This window comes from Pelecanus crispus, chromosome 3 (genome assembly GCF_030463565.1).
Source record: "Pelecanus crispus isolate bPelCri1 chromosome 3, bPelCri1.pri, whole genome shotgun sequence".
Classification (NCBI taxonomy): Eukaryota; Metazoa; Chordata; class Aves; order Pelecaniformes; family Pelecanidae; genus Pelecanus; species Pelecanus crispus.
The window spans coordinates 9,790,322-9,809,300 of record NC_134645.1 but is presented as its reverse complement, the minus strand read 5'-3'; the positions used below and the strand labels follow the sequence as shown (position 1 = coordinate 9,809,300).

Genomic DNA, 18,979 nt, shown 5'->3' with positions numbered 1-18,979 from the left:
AAATTATATACTGTAGGCCAAATATAGACTACCTGCACAGAAATCTTGGAGGGCTCTAATCTCCAAGGACCTGTACAAATGGTGAAAGTCTGTCCTGGTTTCATCTGGGGTGAGTTAATTTTCTTCCTAGTAGCTGGCATAGTGCTGTGTTTTGGATTTAGGATGAGACATATTGGTGTTTTAGTTGTTGCTAAGTACTGCTTATGCTAGTCAAGGACTTTTTCAGCTTCCTGTGCTCAGAATAGTTGATCCAAACTGACCAAAGGGCTATTCCATACCATATGACATCATGCTCAGTATAGAAACTGGGGGGGTTGGCCGGGGAGCAGTGATGGCTGCTCGGGAACTGTCTGGGTATTGGTTGATGGGTGGTGAGCAATTGCATTGTGCATCACTTGCTTTGGATATTATTATTATCATTATTATATTGTTATTATTATCATTAACATTTTACTTTATTTCAATTATTAAACTGTTCTTATCTCAACCCAGGAGTGTTTCTCACTCTTACTCCTCCAATTCTCTCCCCCATCCCATTGGGGCAGGGGGAGTGAGCGAGCGGCTGCGTGGTGCTTAGTTGCTGGCTGGGGTTAAGCCACAACAAAGTCAAAGTAACTATATTGATGTGAAAGAAAAAACCCTGACTGGTAATAGCTGGGGATTTGGGCAACACCTGGTTAAAAAAGAAAAAAAGAAAACCAAACCGACTGTGTAACATGTACCTATATTCTGGCTGCAGTCATGCCCATAAACAGATTTTTCTCTTCCATGAGCATATAGGGATGGTTTGCACAGGAAACAAGCAATAGCTGCCAAGCAGATATACTTGTTAAATGCGGTCACCCATGGTAGAGCCATCAAACTCGGTAGCACATTCCATTCCCTGGCCCTGGGCGAGGCAGGGGTTTTCCAGAGTGCTCCTTGGTGCTGCGTCAGAGAGGATTTGGCCCTGTGCATTTCTTCTCTGATGCATTATGATTTTATTTAGAACACACTTTAGTTCCTCAGCCTCCAGGCTGCAGAGGCAAGGTGCCAGTCTTCAGCAAGAGGGGGGAAGGACTATAAATAGAGCAGGCTAGGCTGCCACAGGCAGCTTTTGGTCTGCTTAAGTTTCTTCTTTAGCCTGGAAGAAGCAGAAACCCAATCTGCTGAGGAGATACAGCATAGTACAGGCACTAGCAACAGCTCTTCTCTCCAGCCAGTAACCATCTCTCATTTTTTAGGTACATGGATACAGCCACTTACCTTTCCTGAACAAGGACAGCACTACCATTCATCTGTCATCACCAGCTGTCAGCTTTTTGCAAACTCCTGCCGTGCAAACAGACACGTATTTTCATGAAAACAGCTACTCATGAGGGAAATGTATTCCTTAATTTTCAAAACAACGAATAAAATGAATCCAAAATTAAGTACCCAGAGGTAACACACATTTCATATTTTGGAGGCCCACGGAGATTTAAGAAGTGTTGCTTATTAGTTCTTGCTCTGATTTGTATCACCATCATGTAGGCTCACTAGGAGGTCTCCCTGGAGTTGTCTGTGTAAGGAAGGGACATTTTTGCTGCAGGCCAAGTACCTAATAAAAATACCACTAAGAGCCCAGTCCTGCACTCAAGAGTTCTTTGTTTTCCCTCACAGGTACCTATACCGAGAGCTTTTTCTTCCCCTACTCTGTGCTTGACACAGAATTACTATTAAAGAGAGAAACCATATGTCGTGGTTTAGCCCCAGCCAGCAACTAAGCACTACGCAGCCGCTCGCTCACTCCCCCTACCCCGATGGGATGGGGGAGAGAATCACAGGAGTAAGAGTGAGAAACACTCCTGGGTTGAGATAAGAACAGTTTAATAATTGAAATAAAGTAAAATGTTAATGATAATAATAACAATATAATAATAATATGCAAAGCAAGTGATGCACAACGCAATTGCTCACCACCCGCCAACCAATACCCAGCCAGTTCCCAAGCAGCAATCGCTGCTCCCTGGCCAACCCCCCCCAGTTTCTATACTGAGCATGATGCCATATGGTATGGAATAGCCCTTTGGTCAGTTTGGATCAACTGTTCTGGCTGTGCCCCCTCCCAGTTTCTTGTGCGCCTGGCAGAGCATGGGAAGCTGAAAAGTCCTTGACTAGCATAAGCAGTACTTAGCAACAACTAAAACCATCAGCCTGTTACCAACATTCTTCTCCTACTAAATCCAAAACACAGCACTATGCCTGCTACTAGGAAGAAAATTAACTCTATCCCATCCAAAACCAGGACACCATTTTTCCACAAATTTCTGCTGCCTAGCGTACCTTTCAGCACGTTTTATTTACAGCACAAAGCTAATGGAGGCCATCTCTGAGCAGTGCATTTTCCACTCAAAGCACTTGAATTGATTCTTTGAACTCCACACCCCCAGCTTTTCAAAGCAAGCTGCAGCCAAGATTGCAGAGCAGTAGTTCCCCCTATTCCCTCCTGCACCCTAAGAGGGATAACATTTAAAATAATTTCAGAATATGCTCTCAGCATTGTGCTATGCACACAAGCAGATGGGATTACTTGTGTCAAGAAAAAAAAAAATCATATACTAAATATTACACTTGAAAGCAAACCATCAAGTCTTAGGGAAGACAGCTGGATCTCATAAATCTTTGCCTTCCACCAAATATTTAGCCTACATCCCTTGAAGGAGCACTTGCAGAGCTATGTACATCTAACACGCTACACAACCTGCTTGCCAAGCCAGCGATACCTGCACGTACACCTGCACCAGAGGTTACCACGGCACATTTTTGACAGATGCACAGACCTCGTTAGCCCTTGCTCAGGGATCTTGAAATTCTGAGCTCAGCCTTCACAGCTCTGGTGCCTGCCCACAGCACTGGGAACCTTCCTCGCCAGGGCATCCCCGTGGTTCTGGCCGTGCTGGGGCACCTTCCCTCTCCCAAGCTGCTGAGCAAGATGCCTCCTTCACAGCGGGAGGAATTCCCACTGGTCAAACCTCAGGGCTGCTTTACTGGAAGTAAACTTTTGTTACAGTTTCAGATATGTCCCGGTTTGTTAGTATCAGTTACTGTGCTTTCATCCCTGCTGGCCCTTGCTGAACCCGAGAGACAAGGGACTAAGTTTGAAGGCAGGCTAGAGCTGAGGATCACTGACCAACTAAAACCGTGGACTTCCACAGACACATTGGCTTTGTGGTCTGTTGCAGTTTTCCTGCTGGCCCCTCTCCGCTATGGAAGCATTCACGATTTCTCCATTCCATAAGGTCTAACAGCCTGTGAGCCTTTTCTACCCACAGATGCCTGCTCTCTTTTTCCTCAGCTGGTTTAACCAATTAACATACCCGGGAGTTAATAAGGACAATTCTATCCGACTTGTATTTAGCTGGAATCTTAGATCAGAGAAAAAGTCTGAACCTGAGGACATCACATCGTGCCAGGTTTGCAGCCTTAGCGTTGCCCTTCTGCTACAGCTCCTCACCTCTCCTTTCAACCCAGTTTCCCGCTCTGCTTTCCGTAGTCTCTGGCTTCCGCACTGCTTCCCCCATTTGCCACTTTCCCTACCTTAGCCTTCAGCGTTTTGAGTTTTTCCTCTTCATCCTGCATCTTGCTTGGGCACCAGTTGGTGGCAGGACCAGTACGGACAGAAGGTCCTGGCGGTTCACTCTCCGCGGAGCAGCCTCTAGTTTTCAGGAGCAGCCCCTGGAAGGTCAGGCTTGATGCGGTGCAGGTGACTCACCTTGAATTTGTCAGATACCAATTCCTCATTCCAAAGCCTAAGAAAACAGAGGTTCTTTGCAAATGGCCACACAGGGGCTTTTTGGTTGTTAACCTGGACAAAGCCAATGTTTTTCCCTTACAGTCTGGTTTCAGAAATAGTTAAATACTTTTACCTGAAACTTGCATATGCACGTACAAGTCAGCTGAAAGCTAATACCAGACAAAAGAGTGACAGATGAGATCATTAGAGCTTACTGAAATTAAGAAAGCCCACACCATACCTCCACAAAGAGAGGACAGGAACTGGATGTGCCTGCTAAAAAGAACTCACAGCAGCACACACTGGTAAAATCAGAAGAGAAACACATTGGAGGTAAGGGGAATTACAAAGAGAAGTTCAGGTGAAACAACAGTAACAAAGCTACTCTGTCACATTGGGTTTTGAAGAAATACTGAAGCCGTTAAAAATCAGAAACAAAAAAACCCCACCAGACAGTACTTTGGCTACCTTATAAAAGTTTTTCCACAATGGAGGGAAGTTTTAGTGACTTTTGCTGCAAAATGAGTTAAGTTTTATCTAAGTACTGCACGCTGTTCTTGTGAACCTATACAAGTACATTCCTTCTCTAAATCTCTGGAGGTTTGAAAAACATACTTTCTTTGTGTTAAGACAACACTCCATGTAATTTTATTTGTAGAATACCAAGTTACAAATGGATATAAAAACAACAGAACATAAAAACTGGTTACGAAACAAAACTAAAATAATAAAACAGTGCAATAGTTTAATTTCAATATGATCTTCAGTAAAAAGCTTACTCCATTAAACCTGAATATTTCAGCACTCATTATAGCTTCTATAGTGTATTAAAGAATCCTAAGTCACTTGAAAAACATTCTCATTAATATATCCAATAACACAAAGTTTCTGTGAGGAAGTACATAATAGTTTCCATTGCATGAACACATATGGACAATACTATATATTAAAAGAGTGAACAGATTTGCACTGTGATTAAACTGAACACAGACAATTTGAAGCGAGTTCTGAAATTACAGGTTGCATTAACACAAAGGCACATTTTATTGTAAATGTAAATTCACATTTCTAAAAGGTGAAAGTTTTGTGCCCAGGCAACTTCAAGTCATTACAGCACAATTAGTCAAACAACTCTAACTGCATGTATCTGAACTTTCAATAGAAAGATCTGGTTTCTATGTCTTTAATCCAGTTCTAATAAGGGAGAAATTAAATTAAAAACAGGAGGGCTCTCCTTCCCATATTTACAGACTGCAAACTATATTGCTTTCTCATCAGAAATTCTAGTTTTCCCATCAAACTTTGTTAAGCTTCGTAACTATCAGCACCCTCACAGTTTGGTCAAAGGCACCACAAACACACAGTCCCTTTTTGTCAGGGCTCCAGTCTAGGCTAGAAATTGGCTGCGTTGACAGAGTGACATTCTGCAAGAGGCTGACTGAACCGGCCACCCCCATCTCAGCTCCTTCAGAATCTTTCTTCGAGCGCTGAGCTGGATACTCACTGGCAAGAAGTAAAACGTGCACTTAGAATTTAGTGATAAAAACACATTAGCCTTTTTATTTTAAAAAGAACACAGAGAAAGGTTTCCTCTGCTCTCAGGATAAGGCAAATAAATGTCTTAAAATAATGAATAATTGTCTCCAGCTATATCCACACTGCATACTTAGTAAATACTTCATGAAAGAAGAAATGAGGCAGGAAGTTTTGAATCCTGACACCCCTCTCCTACAGCCCTTCATTTTTTAAATGTTTGGCTTCTGCCACAGGCAAGAAAATTTCACCTCAGCTATCCCTCTGAAACTTAATGCACCTACTTCACTGCATTTAGGATGATTAAATTATTTTGCCATGTCATGTAAGAAGATGTAAATTTTAGAATCATTAAAAGTCCAGGCTTTCAATATTCTTCTCAGACATAACTGCTACTATATGAGAATTTTAAGAAATAGTTTTCTTCCATTTATCACCTGATTAACTGAGGCTATGATTAAATCTTGATTGCGTTAAGAAAAGTGACAAGGGCAAAATTCACCTGTGCTGTTGTCATATTCTTTTAGGGATTAACTCAGGATTTCAGATCAAGTACTGACACTGAAATCACCCTTTCTACTGCATTTGTAACCAATAATTTTACCTAGATATTCTCAGGTTGGAAGCAAGACCCCACTCATCATCTTCAGGAAGATTCTTTCTTAAAACAATAAACGGTTGGTTTATTATTCCCCCTGGTGCAGCCTGAAGAGTGATCACTTACTATTTCCAGAGATGAAGGCTGCCAGCTCCTCCACTTGTCATAAATATATCTCTGTTCTGTGGTAGGTGCCGAACCTGCCATATGGTAGATTTTTGTGCCTTAAAAAAAAAAAAAAAAAGTCAGCAGTGCATAGAAGTCTGTTACGGATGAGCTTCACAAAAAAAGGATGCAGAATCTTAAACAGCAATCACTTGTGTGAAGAGAACCCGGCCTTCTCATGGTGGATATTGGAACGTCTGTTCTGAGGTACCTTCCCTTCCTCCAGCCTTGTGACCCGCTGCCCCAGGAACGGCCGTTCCCACGCAGGAGAAGCGCAGTCAGGCCTCCAACGCACCCTGTTCAGGCCTCCAACGCACCCCGTTCAGGCCTCCAACGCACCCCGTTCTTCCGCAGGGGTGAGGCACCAGTGCTACCAAGGCTACCACTCACTAGTACTTCAGCTTCTTTGGGACTGGCCATGTGAGCAAGGTTAAAGAGAGGTAAAGGAACTGCATAAGCACGTCTTTAGGAAGTGCTCTAGAACTGCAGGATTCTCAGGCTCTTAGGTGACAGTCACCACAAGGTTAATTTCAATGTCTGACATCTCTTAAAATCATTCCTGGAAGGGAATCTACTACAAACAACATACAAACACAACAATCTACGATTCAAATTTAAATCTCAGCCAGGGAACAGCAAGATCACATAGCAAAAAAAAAAATCACTTAGGGAAAAACCCCAACAAACGTACTCTGACTTAACGCATATCTGTCTGAAAATGTCCAAAAGGAAAAGCTTAAATGCAGTCAACAAAAAATAAGAAATTCCATTTTCGCATTTTGATTATTACAAATACTAATTCAGTAAATACTTTTGCCTTATCTAACGGAAGTAATTCCAACATCTTATCTGCTTTGAATGATTGCACGGAAAATAGTAATTCAAAGATATTAAGTTGAAACTCAGCTTTTTCTAATTTAGGCAGTCCTGGAGAACTTCACCACAGAAGTTCCTTTTCTCTAATTATCATCAGATTTTGTTGACTAAAAAAAAAAATTGTTTTATACAGAACACCTATTAAACCTATTAACACCTATTAAACTAATCAATGCAGTGGTCACAGGTAGAAAAAGAAAGGCGATAAGAGTTCTCCACGTTTAACAGCCTCCAGGCCACTAAGTCTGTCCTATATATCCCTACAAATACTCTCAATATACCAATTTATCTTAAGAAAAATAATGATTTCTATGTCTCATATGAGGTCTGATGACTGCAGGATGAATAGTGTCTGCAGAGGGCTCACTTTGTTTTGGGATATATTTAAGATCTGAATCTGCATGCTCATCACAATTTAATATGGCCTCCAATAAACATGACTCCCAGGCTACGGGCACAGCTGAGTACACAGAGGTGCAACTGCAACAGGACCCAAAGACAGGAGAAGCCCAAATATCAGGTCACAAAAGGGAGGAAACCTGGGCGAGTGCTGGCAGCTGGATGCACAGGGGCCCTTTCACTGCTTGCACTTGGGGCCACACCACTGCACAGCTTGGGCCCCAGTAACCTGGGCGTCTATTACCTATCAAAGATAATAGTTTTAGACCTGGACTACTTTGACAGCATATATTCAAAAAGTTTGTCTCTTATTAAGAAATTCTCTTTCTCCCCATACCTTCTCTGAAACAGAAGCAAAACCTTTGGTTGGATGCTGAGTTCTCATATCGAAAACATGAAATTTTCCCTCAAGCGATGTGGCCACTAGCTTGTTCATATTTACATCTTTTCTGTCAAACTCCACACTGCAAACCTGGAAATATAAAAAAATACATTCAGCCTTGAAATTTAACCACTGCTAAAAAAATGAGGGGTTTGTGATTTGTAAATATATATTAATCATTGGTTATTTTTACAGTGACAACATCACCAATTTAGAAATAACAAAATCATCTGAAAACATGAATCCACTGAAAAATACCCCATGCTATTCAGACCAAGTACCCCTCAAGTACAATTTGGTGAACTTAAAGAAAATGATTCCTTGGTACAATTTCAGCAGAAAAGTCTTCTGGGTAAATTTCAGGTAGACAGAGTCCTTTTAATTTTTTCCATCCCACAATAGGAGCTGGAATGAAAAATACTTTTATGGTTTCCTTACCCCGTTCTTAATGTTGGTCTCCCATCGTAGTGACATGGTTTTTAAGTCAAACAATTTAATGTCCCCATTGTCGTATCCAGCACATACAACACGTTCCTCTTGATTGTAAGCATTGCCTGAACACAGCAAAAGAATTAATCAGAATACAGAAATCCTCTTTAGTCTGTAAATTGCAGACCTCCTAAGCCTGCAATTTCAACTTACATTTATGCCAGAAAAATGTTACTATTGGGATATTAAGATGTAATGAACAGTCTGGTTTTTACACCTAAAAGGTATAGAAAATATAGCTTTGAAACTGGCAGTCTGTTTCTTTTAAAAGATATGAACAAAATTCTTATTCCCCTTGCCAAGTACTGACTAAACCGCACAGACTAAGTACTGGACACTGTTCTTGTAAACCTATACAAATACATTCTTTCTCTAAATCTTCATCTGCTACAAACCATGCTCCCCAGACAGCACCAGGGCAGAAAGCAGTTCCTTAACCAGCCTCTCAAGCATGAAACGTTAGTGGGATGAGAAGACTTCTCTGCAGACACAGACCTGTAGGGAGGCCCGGCATGTTACCATGGCCATCACTAGACAGATGTAGAACCCTGCCTCCAAAAACTCTCGGCTGACAGGACCAAGGAAGCACATCAGTGCCTGAAAGAAGTTAGCCCAGAGCACATAGTTCCAGATGAATCCAGCCTTGGCTCAAGCTTCAGTAACTCAAGAGAAAAGTGAAAAAAATACAAGGCCACTTTTTTCGCCATTCGTCAAAGCAGAAGACAAAGATATCAACAGCAACGAGCATTACAGTTGCACCTACTTGTCAGGAAACGTCCTCTCCTTACTATCAATTTTGTTATAGTAATCCATGCACTTACTAGCAGTTTGTAAAACTCACTTCCTGACTCTGGAGGCAAAAATGGAGCTCATCCAGAAATACCAGCTTGTGCAGAACACAAGCAGCCTGTTCTCTCCAAAGGGAAAATGCAGAGCACACATCAAGCATCTCTGTTGCCTTTAATTAGCTCTTAGCTTCAAGGATCTTCTCTTAGATTAATGCCTTAATGCTTGATAGCTGGAACTACGCTACAGCAGCTATTGGTTCCTTGCACACTGCAACGTTTACACTCCTTCAGGACAACGCAGCTGGATATACTGTTTTTACATTCCTAGGCATAGAAATAAAGCTTGCACAGCTTATCTGTGAAATGATTGGCCAAAGGTGATAAGAGAAAGAATCCAAAACCCAGCCATCACAAAATTGGCTTCTTTTGAAAAACACATTAAAACACACATAAATTTGACAAAGTTGAAAAGCAAAACCTGCTAACAATTGGTCCGTACAAAATAAACTGTTCCATAACATCCTGAAATACTTTGATAATTGTCAAAGAACAGTCATATTAGAGGGAGGAACGGTTATAATCTGATAAATTACCAAATGCTACTGTCCAGCAGTCTCTTTTGCTCTCCCCCTGTACAGGTTCCATGTTAGCGACAGGAGTATCTTTCTGTCTCGGGTCCCACACCTTCACAGTTCCTGTGAAAGAAGGAAAATGGATTTTGTGTTATGTGTGATACACTGTCACATTGCATTCATCTTCCCAGGGATGGCCTTTGCTTTTCAGCCTGATCATTCAGAACACAGGAGCATCTCTTTCAATTCCAGAAAGCCAGACTGCATTTAGCGGACAGGAAAAAAAAAAAAAAAAACCCAAACAAAAACCCCCAAAAACCCAAACCACCACAAAACACAGAAATAAAGCAAAAGTATTTGTTAAGGATATGTTTTCTCCAGCTGATATTTTGCATTTGTTCTGCTTTGCATTCCTTCTGTCCTGTGCTCAGGGACAACAGTATCTTTTGCTTACCTACAGCTTCTAAAAGAATTAGAAAAAATTTATCCCGAGCAAGATTCAAAAGAGAGCGTATGAAGAACTAGTTGCCACGGATTTGTAACTAGTTCAGATGGCAGACTGCGCCCTGCCATCCAAGCTTGCCGACTACTTTCTCAGAATAACAGAAAAGCCCTTCAGAGTTCACTAACTCACCATCTCGACTGCCAGTCACAATTTCTGGTGCACCTTCCCCAATTCCTAAGCCACCTACACCATCTATACTGTTTATGATCTCCTTATGACCTTTCACAGAATACACTGGTATTTCAGGAGCTTCTAAATTCCTAGGCGAGAAAGAAAAGAACAGATAATATAGCATTTGCCTTGACACTCAGGATTCCTATAAAATTGAGAGGAAACTTGAGCACAAATTACATAAACTCAGATTAACAGTGGGAACAAAATATGGGTATCACCACCAAGAACCACGAGTCTGTTTGATCCCTTCTTTGGCTACTGCTGTGGAATCACCACAGCAACCCTCAAGAACCAGGTTTTATGTTGGGCTCAAAATGAATCACGCCACAGATCAAAATACTCCCCTTAGCTTTACTTTCAGTAAGTATATAAAATGACCTTATCCACTGATCCCCACCTAGCTCTGACTACTGCTCTTCAACATCAAATAAAAGTTGCACCCAACTGTGGGTTTCACGGTTCTTTCCCACTGATTCTCATCCTTCGAGAATCCTTCAGAACTTTGTTTTGAATTTCAACTAGTGACTAATCCATGTCATTCTTGCTATTCCACCAAAACAGAACCGATAGTTCCTTGGCAAGGGGCAAATAACAACCACCAACAACAACCCCTTTTTTACCCTGTAACTTTATTTGATAATCAATTTACCTACACAAATGAATTATACAAATCATTCAGGGACCTGAAAAAAACATTTGAAACTTCAGGATTAAAAATATATATTTAATCTACACATCAAATTTGGGTTGAACATGACCTCTTATTTGTACTCGTGCATCCATTCCAAAGCCTCTTTTCAGAAGACGACTCAGCAGAACTTTAACAGGTTTTTGTAGCTGCATACAGAAGATGCAAGTGAAACAGCATCAAATTAAACCGTTTTGCAGAATTTGTGTTATTTTTACAGAACAGGCGTGTTCCAGTAGAGTAGCCAGCAAAGCTTATGGTTGGGTCCCAACCACGTGCAACACAGAGAGCTTTTTATACAAAAGCCAGCCACAGACAGAAACGTCAGTTCAGACGCACACACATACAACATCAAATGAAAAAGCTTCGAAAGAATATCCGTGCTTACCAGATGTTAAGGTTTCCACCAAAATCTCCTGTAGCTAAGTATCTTTGCTGCAGAGACGTAGCACCAAAAGTTCCACATTTTATAGGTTTGGCCTTTTCAATCTTTTAAAAAAGGATACATTCTGCATCAGCACATGAAACAAAGCAACACGACCGCAGACTGCGGCAGCCGTTTCTTCAGAGTCCACGGGTGGCAGATTCCAATGAAACGTACAGAGGATATTTGACATAAAATACCATCGAAATGCTATCAAAGGCAAACTATGCTTTGTGTTTATTTCTTCGTGGACGGAAAAGCAGCGACTTCAGCTTAATGGCTTTAAAGAAACCTCTCACCTCAGCTTGCTAATGCCACCCAAGAGCCTGCTGTCTCTACTGATTTGTAAATGTGATGCAGAGGGTGCCCGGAGCCCTGCTGGGTGGGGGAGAAGGGGGGAGCAAAGGGGGGAGCAAAGGGGGGAGCAAAGGGGGGAGCAAAGGGGGGAGCAAAGGGGGGAGCAAAGGGGGGAGCAAAGGGGGAGCAGGCGCCATTCGTTCGGTTCGTCTGTGGCAGCGCAGCGTGTGCCCCTCCAGGGCCTCCTCCCTAGGAGCTGCATCAGCCCAAAAAGCGTACTCGCTTGTGGCCCTGGGGGTCTTTATGCACCTGAGGCGCTGTTACCCCTGAAAATCTGCAAATTCTCAAAGGCCAGTTTGAGTTAAAAAGAAGAAAACACCCCCAGCCCACCCCACCCCACCCCCCCCAAAACCCCAGACAGAAGCGGAGCCCGCAGGGACGCGAACCATGGCAACCACCCAACGCTCCCGTGCCAGCCTAGGGCGAGCAAACGCGGCGCCAGCAGTTACGGCATTAGCAAACCGCACACGCAGACCGGGCCCAGCGTCGCGGGTTTCTTCCCATTTTTCTTCCCCGCCAGCGAGTCCCGCTGGCTCTGGGCGAGCGCCCGGCTCTGCCTTCCCGAGCGGGGCCGGCGCTCCCTCGGGCTGCGGCCCCATGGCCAGGGCAGGGCCCAGCGGCCCTCGTCCCCGCGGAGGGGACCGGTAGGCCCTGTCCCAGGCCATCCCCCCCCGCCATCCCCGCCGCCGGCGCTCACCTCCCGCAGCAGCGCCAGGCGCCCGCCCCGCAGCTCGTAGAGCTGGAGGAGACCGGTACCGCGGGCGGCGCTGCCCAGGCAGAGCAGGCGCGCGCTGCGGGGCACCCACTTGCAGTCGAAGAGGGTGTAGCTCAGCGCCTGCTGCACGTGCGCCACCAGCTGCGGCCGCTCCAGCCCCGCCGCCGACATCGCCCCCTCCGCCGGGCTGCCCGCCCCGCCGCCTGCCACCCGCGCTCCGGCACCTCCGCGGGCACCGCAGGAAGCGGGCGGCCCGGACCGGAAGTGGCCGTCGGGTCCCTTCCGGCGAGCGGGTGGGAGGCACGTGGGCTCGCGCGGCGGCGGGTAGAGCGCGAGCCTCTCTAACGGCTTCCCCGGCCGTCGCCATGGAGACCGAGCCGGCGGCGGCGGCGGCGGCGGCGGCGGGCGAGGGCGGCTTCACCAGCGTCCTGTCCAAGCGGAGCCGGCGGAAGCGGCGGGCGGCCGCGGGCGGGGAGGAGGCGCCGGCGGGGGCCGCCACGGACACGGCGGGGGCCGCCACGGACACGGCGGGGGCCGCCACGGACACGGCGGAGCCGCGGCCCAGCAAGAGGCCGGCCTTCCCGCCCCTGGCCGCCGAGGCGCTCGGGGTACGCGGGGCGCCGGGCGGGGAAACGCCGGCCTGGCCGCGGTGCCGGCAGGAACGCGGCGCCTGAGGGGCCGGGGCTGGCGCTGCGGGGGAGGCCGCGGGAGGCTGGGCCGCCCTCCGGCCCCGGGAGCGGTGTCCGGTTCTCGGCCTCCCCGTGCTTCACGACCCTCTCCCCCCACCCCCAGGTTGGAAAAGGCGAAATTCGGAAGATTCCCGTGCCGGCCAACAGGTACACTCCGTTAAAAGAGAACTGGATGAAAATATTCACGCCTATCGTCGAGCACTTGCAACTTCAAATCCGGTTTAACTTGAAAACGAGAAACGTTGAGATCAAGGTAAAGAGAGCTCCTTCTCCTGCTTCCCCAGCACACCCGAAATGCAGGGCCTCTCCTCAGGGGTGTGCTTGTCCCGCGGGTCAGAGACCGGGGAAGCGCCCTAAATCCCCCGTGACGCTTGGGGAAATGGAAACGGCGTAGTTTCGCCTAACCAGCAACCCCTCGCTGGGGATCGGAATAAAATCTGTCAGTTATCGCTTAGAAACAAGTAGTTAATGCAAGTAAAATTTAAAAGTCTTCCTCTCTTCTAGAAGGGGCCAGCATAAGCGGGGGCAGGGGGGGTGTCAGTTTTTATGGGAGGAAATTACGTACTCGAGAATGAAGAGCGAACCTTAGTCTATGTGCTACATACGATTTTGGCATGCAATGTTTTTCAGCTATTTCAGGCTACTAAATGCTTAACGTGACAATTGTGAGTTAACAGTGTCTTTTGAGGGGGCTACCAAATCCTCTGATGTCTGTCTTTCGTGGCACAAAATAAGGGCCTGTAGTTTAATAGCTTGTGATTTTTCTTTAATGGATTGCACTGAAACAGCTTAGGGTACAGATACCAATATATAATTGCAAATCTTGCAGACGCTCATTCTTCATTCTTATTCTCTCTCAGGAATATTCAGACTAGCTGGTTTTAACTGTATATCCAAAGCTCACGCTACGCCTTTGACGTATGTGTTACTGTATTAGCGATGTTGGTGTGTGAGATTTTATGATGTAATGGTGAAAATGCAGACACCGGCAGTAATTTTGCTTCCTAAGCTTGAACTCTTACCACAGGTTTGATGGTAGCAACTAGAGGAAAATAATTGTATTGTTAGTGACAAGTTGGCCAGCTTCTTAGGAAAGGTGACAGACCTATCCCTTATTTACACTTCCTGGGAATAACTCAAAGGAAAGTTAGGGCGGAGCAGGAACACTCTTGCAGTTCCACTGAATAACTACACAGGTGAAAAACCTGGGATTTTAACACTGCTTTTTAATACGGAATGATGTCTGGTTGGAAAGCAGGTACTCACATTCTTGATCAAGCTGATTTGAATTTTGCCCCTATCTATCATGAGTATAAAACAATAGAAAACTTTGAAATGAGTTTCTATCGTTTCTTTGACATGGCGTGGAAGCTCTAAATGACATTTCAGAATACCTTTTACCTATTCCAGACATGAACATAATTATCTTTCTTAATTATTGTTTCCTCCTTTTCTTTTAGCTTCAAAGACCGCTCTTTTCTAAGTTGTCCCTGTTAGGATCTGCAAACACAGATGCGCACAGACTTTCCACCCGTAGCAGAGGAATGCTTTGGCCCAGTTCTGGAACATGAGCTGAAAAAATGCTGCCTGGCAGCAAATCCTGTGGCCTCTGCTGGGGGGGAAAGAAAAAGTATAAAACTGAAACGCTTGCTGGTGTGTCGGGTCGATTTGTTCCTCTTCCAAGTATCTTGTTTCTCTTGTCCCATACGTTTTATTGAACCTGTCCATGTTTCTACTCACCTGCTGAAACATCTTTAGGATATTGTCATTAGAGTAACTTCCCCTCCTGAAGCTGTCTCCTGCCACCCTTCTCTTTTATTCTGCTGTTCTGGGTTGCAGTTTAGTTTGGGTTTTTTTTGTTTTGGTGGGGTTTTTTTGGGTTTGTTGTTGGGTCCCCATCCCTCCCTCATAAAAAAGGTGGTTCTTGGTCACCAATGGGGAGGATTTTCAGCAGTTTCTTTTCCTTCCCCTCCAAACACAGGTTCTGGTAGCGTTGGTGCATTCTTGTGGTTGAGGGTCAACATTATAAGGAGGCACAAAGTTTATCACTTGGATCTTTCAGTAAAACACAATATAGGAGCATGACCTAAATGTGGCTTTTTAACGGTTAGCCTTCATCTCTTAGATTTTTCAAGTCCTGATCCTACTTGCATGGTCTTAATTTGCAAACGTAACTTCTTGTCTTGCAGACCTGCCAAGAGACAAAGGATCTCAGTGCTCTAACGAAAGCAGCTGATTTTGTGAAAGCATTTATACTTGGGTTTCAAGTAGAGGTGAGTCTCCCAACAGCTCGATTGTGAGATTGCTCGCATTTGCTTACGTGAAGTCTTTGGCCTCTCTGCAAATTACAGTAAGAAAGAAAGAAAAATCTTTAGGTGGTTTTCTAGAAATAAATGTGTTTGAAATTGTGACTGGAGTGGAAGTTAATTTCTTAAGCTAATGCAGAATAAAAAGGTAATCTTCAAACAGCACATAATTAAAATTATGAAATGGAGGAAATACTTAATGGTGTGCAAGAGGCAAGCTGGAAATTATATTCTGTCTGGCTCTGAGGTGCCCTGCATACATAGAGACTGTTCATTTTGCTTTGGTCCCAGTCAATAACCATCAATCTGTTCAAAACTCAACATCTACTTAGAGAAAACAAAACCACTTTTTGCAGTATCGTACAGGCTGCTCATTGGCCCCAGACTTGTAGTAGTAGAGGTGGGTCTGCAGTGACCCAAATGGGGGGGGGGGGGGGGGGGTGTCTAAGCATTTGTAGGGTTTTCTATGCAGAAATAAATGCTTATAATGCTATTGAAAAAATAGCTATCTGACTTTAGCTGACTTGTTTGACATGTTAAGTGGGGAAATACTACTGATGGCATCTGTTTATACGTGTAAAGAACACACAGAAGCTTGCAACGCTGTTGGGGTACTGCAACACTCATGCTGATAACAAATCTCTTAATATTTTAGGATGCCCTTGCTCTCATCAGATTAGATGATCTTTTTCTAGAATCATTTGAAGTTACAGATGGTAAGTAGTTTCTGCTGCAGTATTCAAGAATCATTTGAAGTTACAGATGGTAAGTAGTTTCTGCTGCAGTATTCAAGTAGTTGTGTGTACCATCTGCAAATGCATTTTTTTCTCCCCTCACGCTCCACTTGTGTCACTTATCCTCAGGGATCAGGAAAACCTTCATGCCAATACATAGAATTATTGTCTAGGTACAGGTGGCTTGAAAGGGTTGTCATTTTTGTAAGATGTCCCAACACCACCCCTCCAACCTTCATCCTTAAAAGCATGTCACTTTGTCAGGTTGATTGGATTTTTCTTGTCACGGCGTAAACGTTGTTTTAAACTTAAAGGTGACATGGAGTGTTCTGGGGAATACATTCACTCCATTTTTAAATTGGAGTGGGTTTTGTTCCTCCCTCTATCCTGACAGCGAGGGGGGGAAAGTAGGCAGCAGAAATGTTTATGATTTCATGTATTACTGGGACTCGGAGAGCAGCATCTAAGTGTAATCCACTTTGTTTCTGTGGGTGTTAATTGTGCGCATTCTGGCTCTGTTGCTTTCTTAATCTTAATTGCTCAGTAACGAAGAGAATGCCTTCCGCTGCAGTTCTGTACGAGAATTTCTCTCTCAGACCTGTGGTCACATACCACCGGGTGTGACTTCACTTCTGGTCATATAGGTGACTATAGATAAATATGTATTTCACCTATAGTAAAGTTGCTTTCGTATTACTTAAAACTAGTTGTTTCCAGTAACTTGAACACAGTTCAAGTACACACTGCTGCTGTTTTACTGAGGGCGTTATTCTCGTTTTAGTCAAACCTTTGAAAGGAGATCATCTGTCAAGAGCAATAGGGAGAATAGCAGGGAAAGGCGGAAAAACAAAATTCACAATAGAAAACGTAACCAGGACACGAATAGTTCTTGCTGACGCGTAAGTATTGACTTCTTTCCTTCCAGGCAGAGCACAGTCCCCAAATTAATCCATGTCCCCTTCCAGGAACACAGATAACTTGAATTTTTTGAAATTGTTGTAGAGCAGTTTATTGAAGTGTTATCTTTAATGAATGCTAACTGCTTGAGTATTTATTTGACCTTTTGAGAACGATGACAATGTCACCAGCACACCTAGAACTGAGTGATTCTACACAGCATAACAATTCATTCTTGTTAATATATCATATATAATAATCAAAGTTGAACCCACCAACCCTGCAACAGTGTTTTCCTCCTAAAGCTGCTACACTGTTAAGTTTGAAAAATTGTAAAACTATTTTATAAAGGATTTAGAAGAGCACAGGTTCAATTTTGTAGGTTTTCTGAGCGTTTGGGGTTTTTTAAGTACAACCGTGGAAAAGGAACTAGTATACTCATCTGAAATTCCATGTTCCTCTCTCACCTCCAACTTAGATGCCCTATGAACTGCGTAATCACAGGGAGGTTTGTTCCCATTAACTAATGCTACTTGGACTGCTTTTTACAGGAAAATCCATATTTTGGGATCTTTTCAGAACATTAAAATGGCACGAACAGCAATTTGCAATCTAATTTTAGGTAAGTCCTGTTATCTATTTTTCTCCATTACATATCAGTAGATCTTGCAGCCTGAGAAGCTGCTTTCTGTGGGTCTTACCTTCTTCCTGCTGGGTCCACACCTGCATTTGGAGGAGGTAGCTTGCTGGGAGTTGTCTTGTTGCCCTTATGAGGAGGGTTTGGGGAAGAAGCAGGGAGGCCAGGGCTTGGTTTCTGGCTCCAAAACCCTCCCCATGGCGCCAAAGGCAGATTTTCTGCTTTTTGCTTTAGCTGCAGCATTCCGTGAGGGGCTACGTTGAACGCCATCTAGAAAGCCAAAGGGGGCAACCCACGCTAACAGCAGAAGCTTAACTCTGCGCTTGCAGTAATAGATGGGGTGGCTAACCTTGACCATCCTTCTCACCCATGGGCTTATTTCTCTCCTAACACAGACACGAGAGCAAAACATCTGTTTGTGTGATATACGGCATCTTGTTTGCCGACTGAATTTGTGCTTCCTTCTGCAGGGAGTCCTCCATCAAAAGTTTATGGCAATATTCGGGCAGTGGCCAGCAGAGCAGCTGAAAGATTCTGAGCTGCAACGCGGCTGCACCACCAAAGACCAGGGCTGGGAGTCGTGGTTTCTGCCTGCAGAAGAGGCCTGGAGCTACATGAGCAGTCGGTCTCCTGCTAGATTTGGAAGCCCAGGAGGAAACTGGGACTGTTTGTGCAGTCTGATTTCATTCAGACATGCTGTCCGATTTGAACATGCTTACTATTTGTGTATAGTCATTAAAAGTTACTTTAAATTGGTTGCATCTCTATCAGAAGTATGGGTACCTGATTTTACTTAAACTTGTCCTCAAACAAAAACATGCTTCATTACTGACCTTCTGAACATCAAAGTATTAAAGAGACTGCTGTGAGGACTTCAGAAAGCCTTTGAGTTTGAGCCTAAAGGAATGAGCATAGTTAAGTGTCCATAACCACACATCATGGATTAGTATCTTCCTGGAAAAAGGAAGCATCAACTGGAATGCAAAGTTTAGCAGCAGGCTGCCCAACGAGTCTCTGCTACTGATGGGACAATGGATCACACAAAAGTGGTACGACAATGAAGAGGTAAATAGTGTATTTGGACTTAATCCCAGAATCTGCACCTATATGGATTTTTCCTTTTTTATTCTCTCGCAAACAATCTGTAAGGGCAGCCTCCAGGTTAAACACTTGCCAGTCTACCAGAGCACAACCAACTGTAAAAGCGCTGTGTCTCCTCCTTGAAATGCTACATGCATGCAACAGAGCAGGGGGAGAGAGCCCAGCCACAGTCCGAATTTGACTTAAACATGGGCCC

General features: G+C 44.3%; 2 protein-coding genes across 3 annotated transcripts; one reads left to right on the top strand and one right to left on the bottom strand.

Moving 5' to 3' along the window:
* Window positions 1-4,396: 4,396 nt before the first annotated feature.
* Window positions 4,397-12,590, bottom strand: DNAAF10 (dynein axonemal assembly factor 10). 2 transcript variants are annotated; one of them, XM_075707062.1, is made up of 8 exons: window positions 12,402-12,590; window positions 11,312-11,412; window positions 10,191-10,321; window positions 9,578-9,679; window positions 8,146-8,261; window positions 7,663-7,797; window positions 6,012-6,109; window positions 4,397-5,257 (listed from the first exon to the last, which is right to left on the bottom strand). In XM_075707062.1, the coding sequence occupies exons 1-8, from the start codon at window positions 12,588-12,590 to the stop codon at window positions 5,050-5,052; spliced, it is 1,080 nt and encodes a 359-aa protein (XP_075563177.1). In that variant the 3' UTR covers window positions 4,397-5,049. The 2 variants fall into 2 exon arrangements, with proteins under 2 accessions (XP_075563177.1, XP_075563178.1); XM_075707063.1 differs by having other exon boundaries at window positions 12,511-12,532.
* A 194-nt stretch (window positions 12,591-12,784) lies between these two features.
* PNO1 (partner of NOB1 homolog) lies at window positions 12,785-18,473 on the top strand. The gene is made up of 7 exons (XM_075707922.1): window positions 12,785-13,027; window positions 13,212-13,361; window positions 15,298-15,381; window positions 16,070-16,130; window positions 16,930-17,047; window positions 17,597-17,667; window positions 18,153-18,473. Exons 1-7 carry the CDS (start codon window positions 12,785-12,787, stop codon window positions 18,218-18,220), a joined length of 795 nt encoding a protein of 264 aa, XP_075564037.1. The 3' UTR covers window positions 18,221-18,473.
* Window positions 18,474-18,979: the final 506 nt, after the last annotated feature.

What these genes read in the sequence shown, in the direction of transcription:
- DNAAF10 (XM_075707062.1), bottom strand. Translation starts at nt 12,590, where the DNA reads ATGTCGGCGGCGGGGCTGGAGCGGCCGCAGCTGGTGGCGCACGTGCAG. An exon ending in GCCTGGCGCTGCTGCGGGAG is followed by an intron (nt 11,413 to 12,401) that starts GTGAGCGCCGGC and finishes CTTTTTTAAAAG; the next exon opens with ATTGAAAAGGCCAAACCTAT. An exon ending in AGACCAACATTAAGAACGGG is followed by an intron (nt 7,798 to 8,145) that starts GTAAGGAAACCA and finishes TTATATTTCCAG; the next exon opens with GTTTGCAGTGTGGAGTTTGA.
- PNO1 (XM_075707922.1), top strand. Translation starts at nt 12,785, where the DNA reads ATGGAGACCGAGCCGGCGGCGGCGGCGGCGGCGGCGGCGGGCGAGGGC. An exon ending in TACTTGGGTTTCAAGTAGAG is followed by an intron (nt 15,382 to 16,069) that starts GTGAGTCTCCCA and finishes TTAATATTTTAG; the next exon opens with GATGCCCTTGCTCTCATCAG. An exon ending in AATTTGCAATCTAATTTTAG is followed by an intron (nt 17,668 to 18,152) that starts GTAAGTCCTGTT and finishes TTCCTTCTGCAG; the next exon opens with GGAGTCCTCCATCAAAAGTT.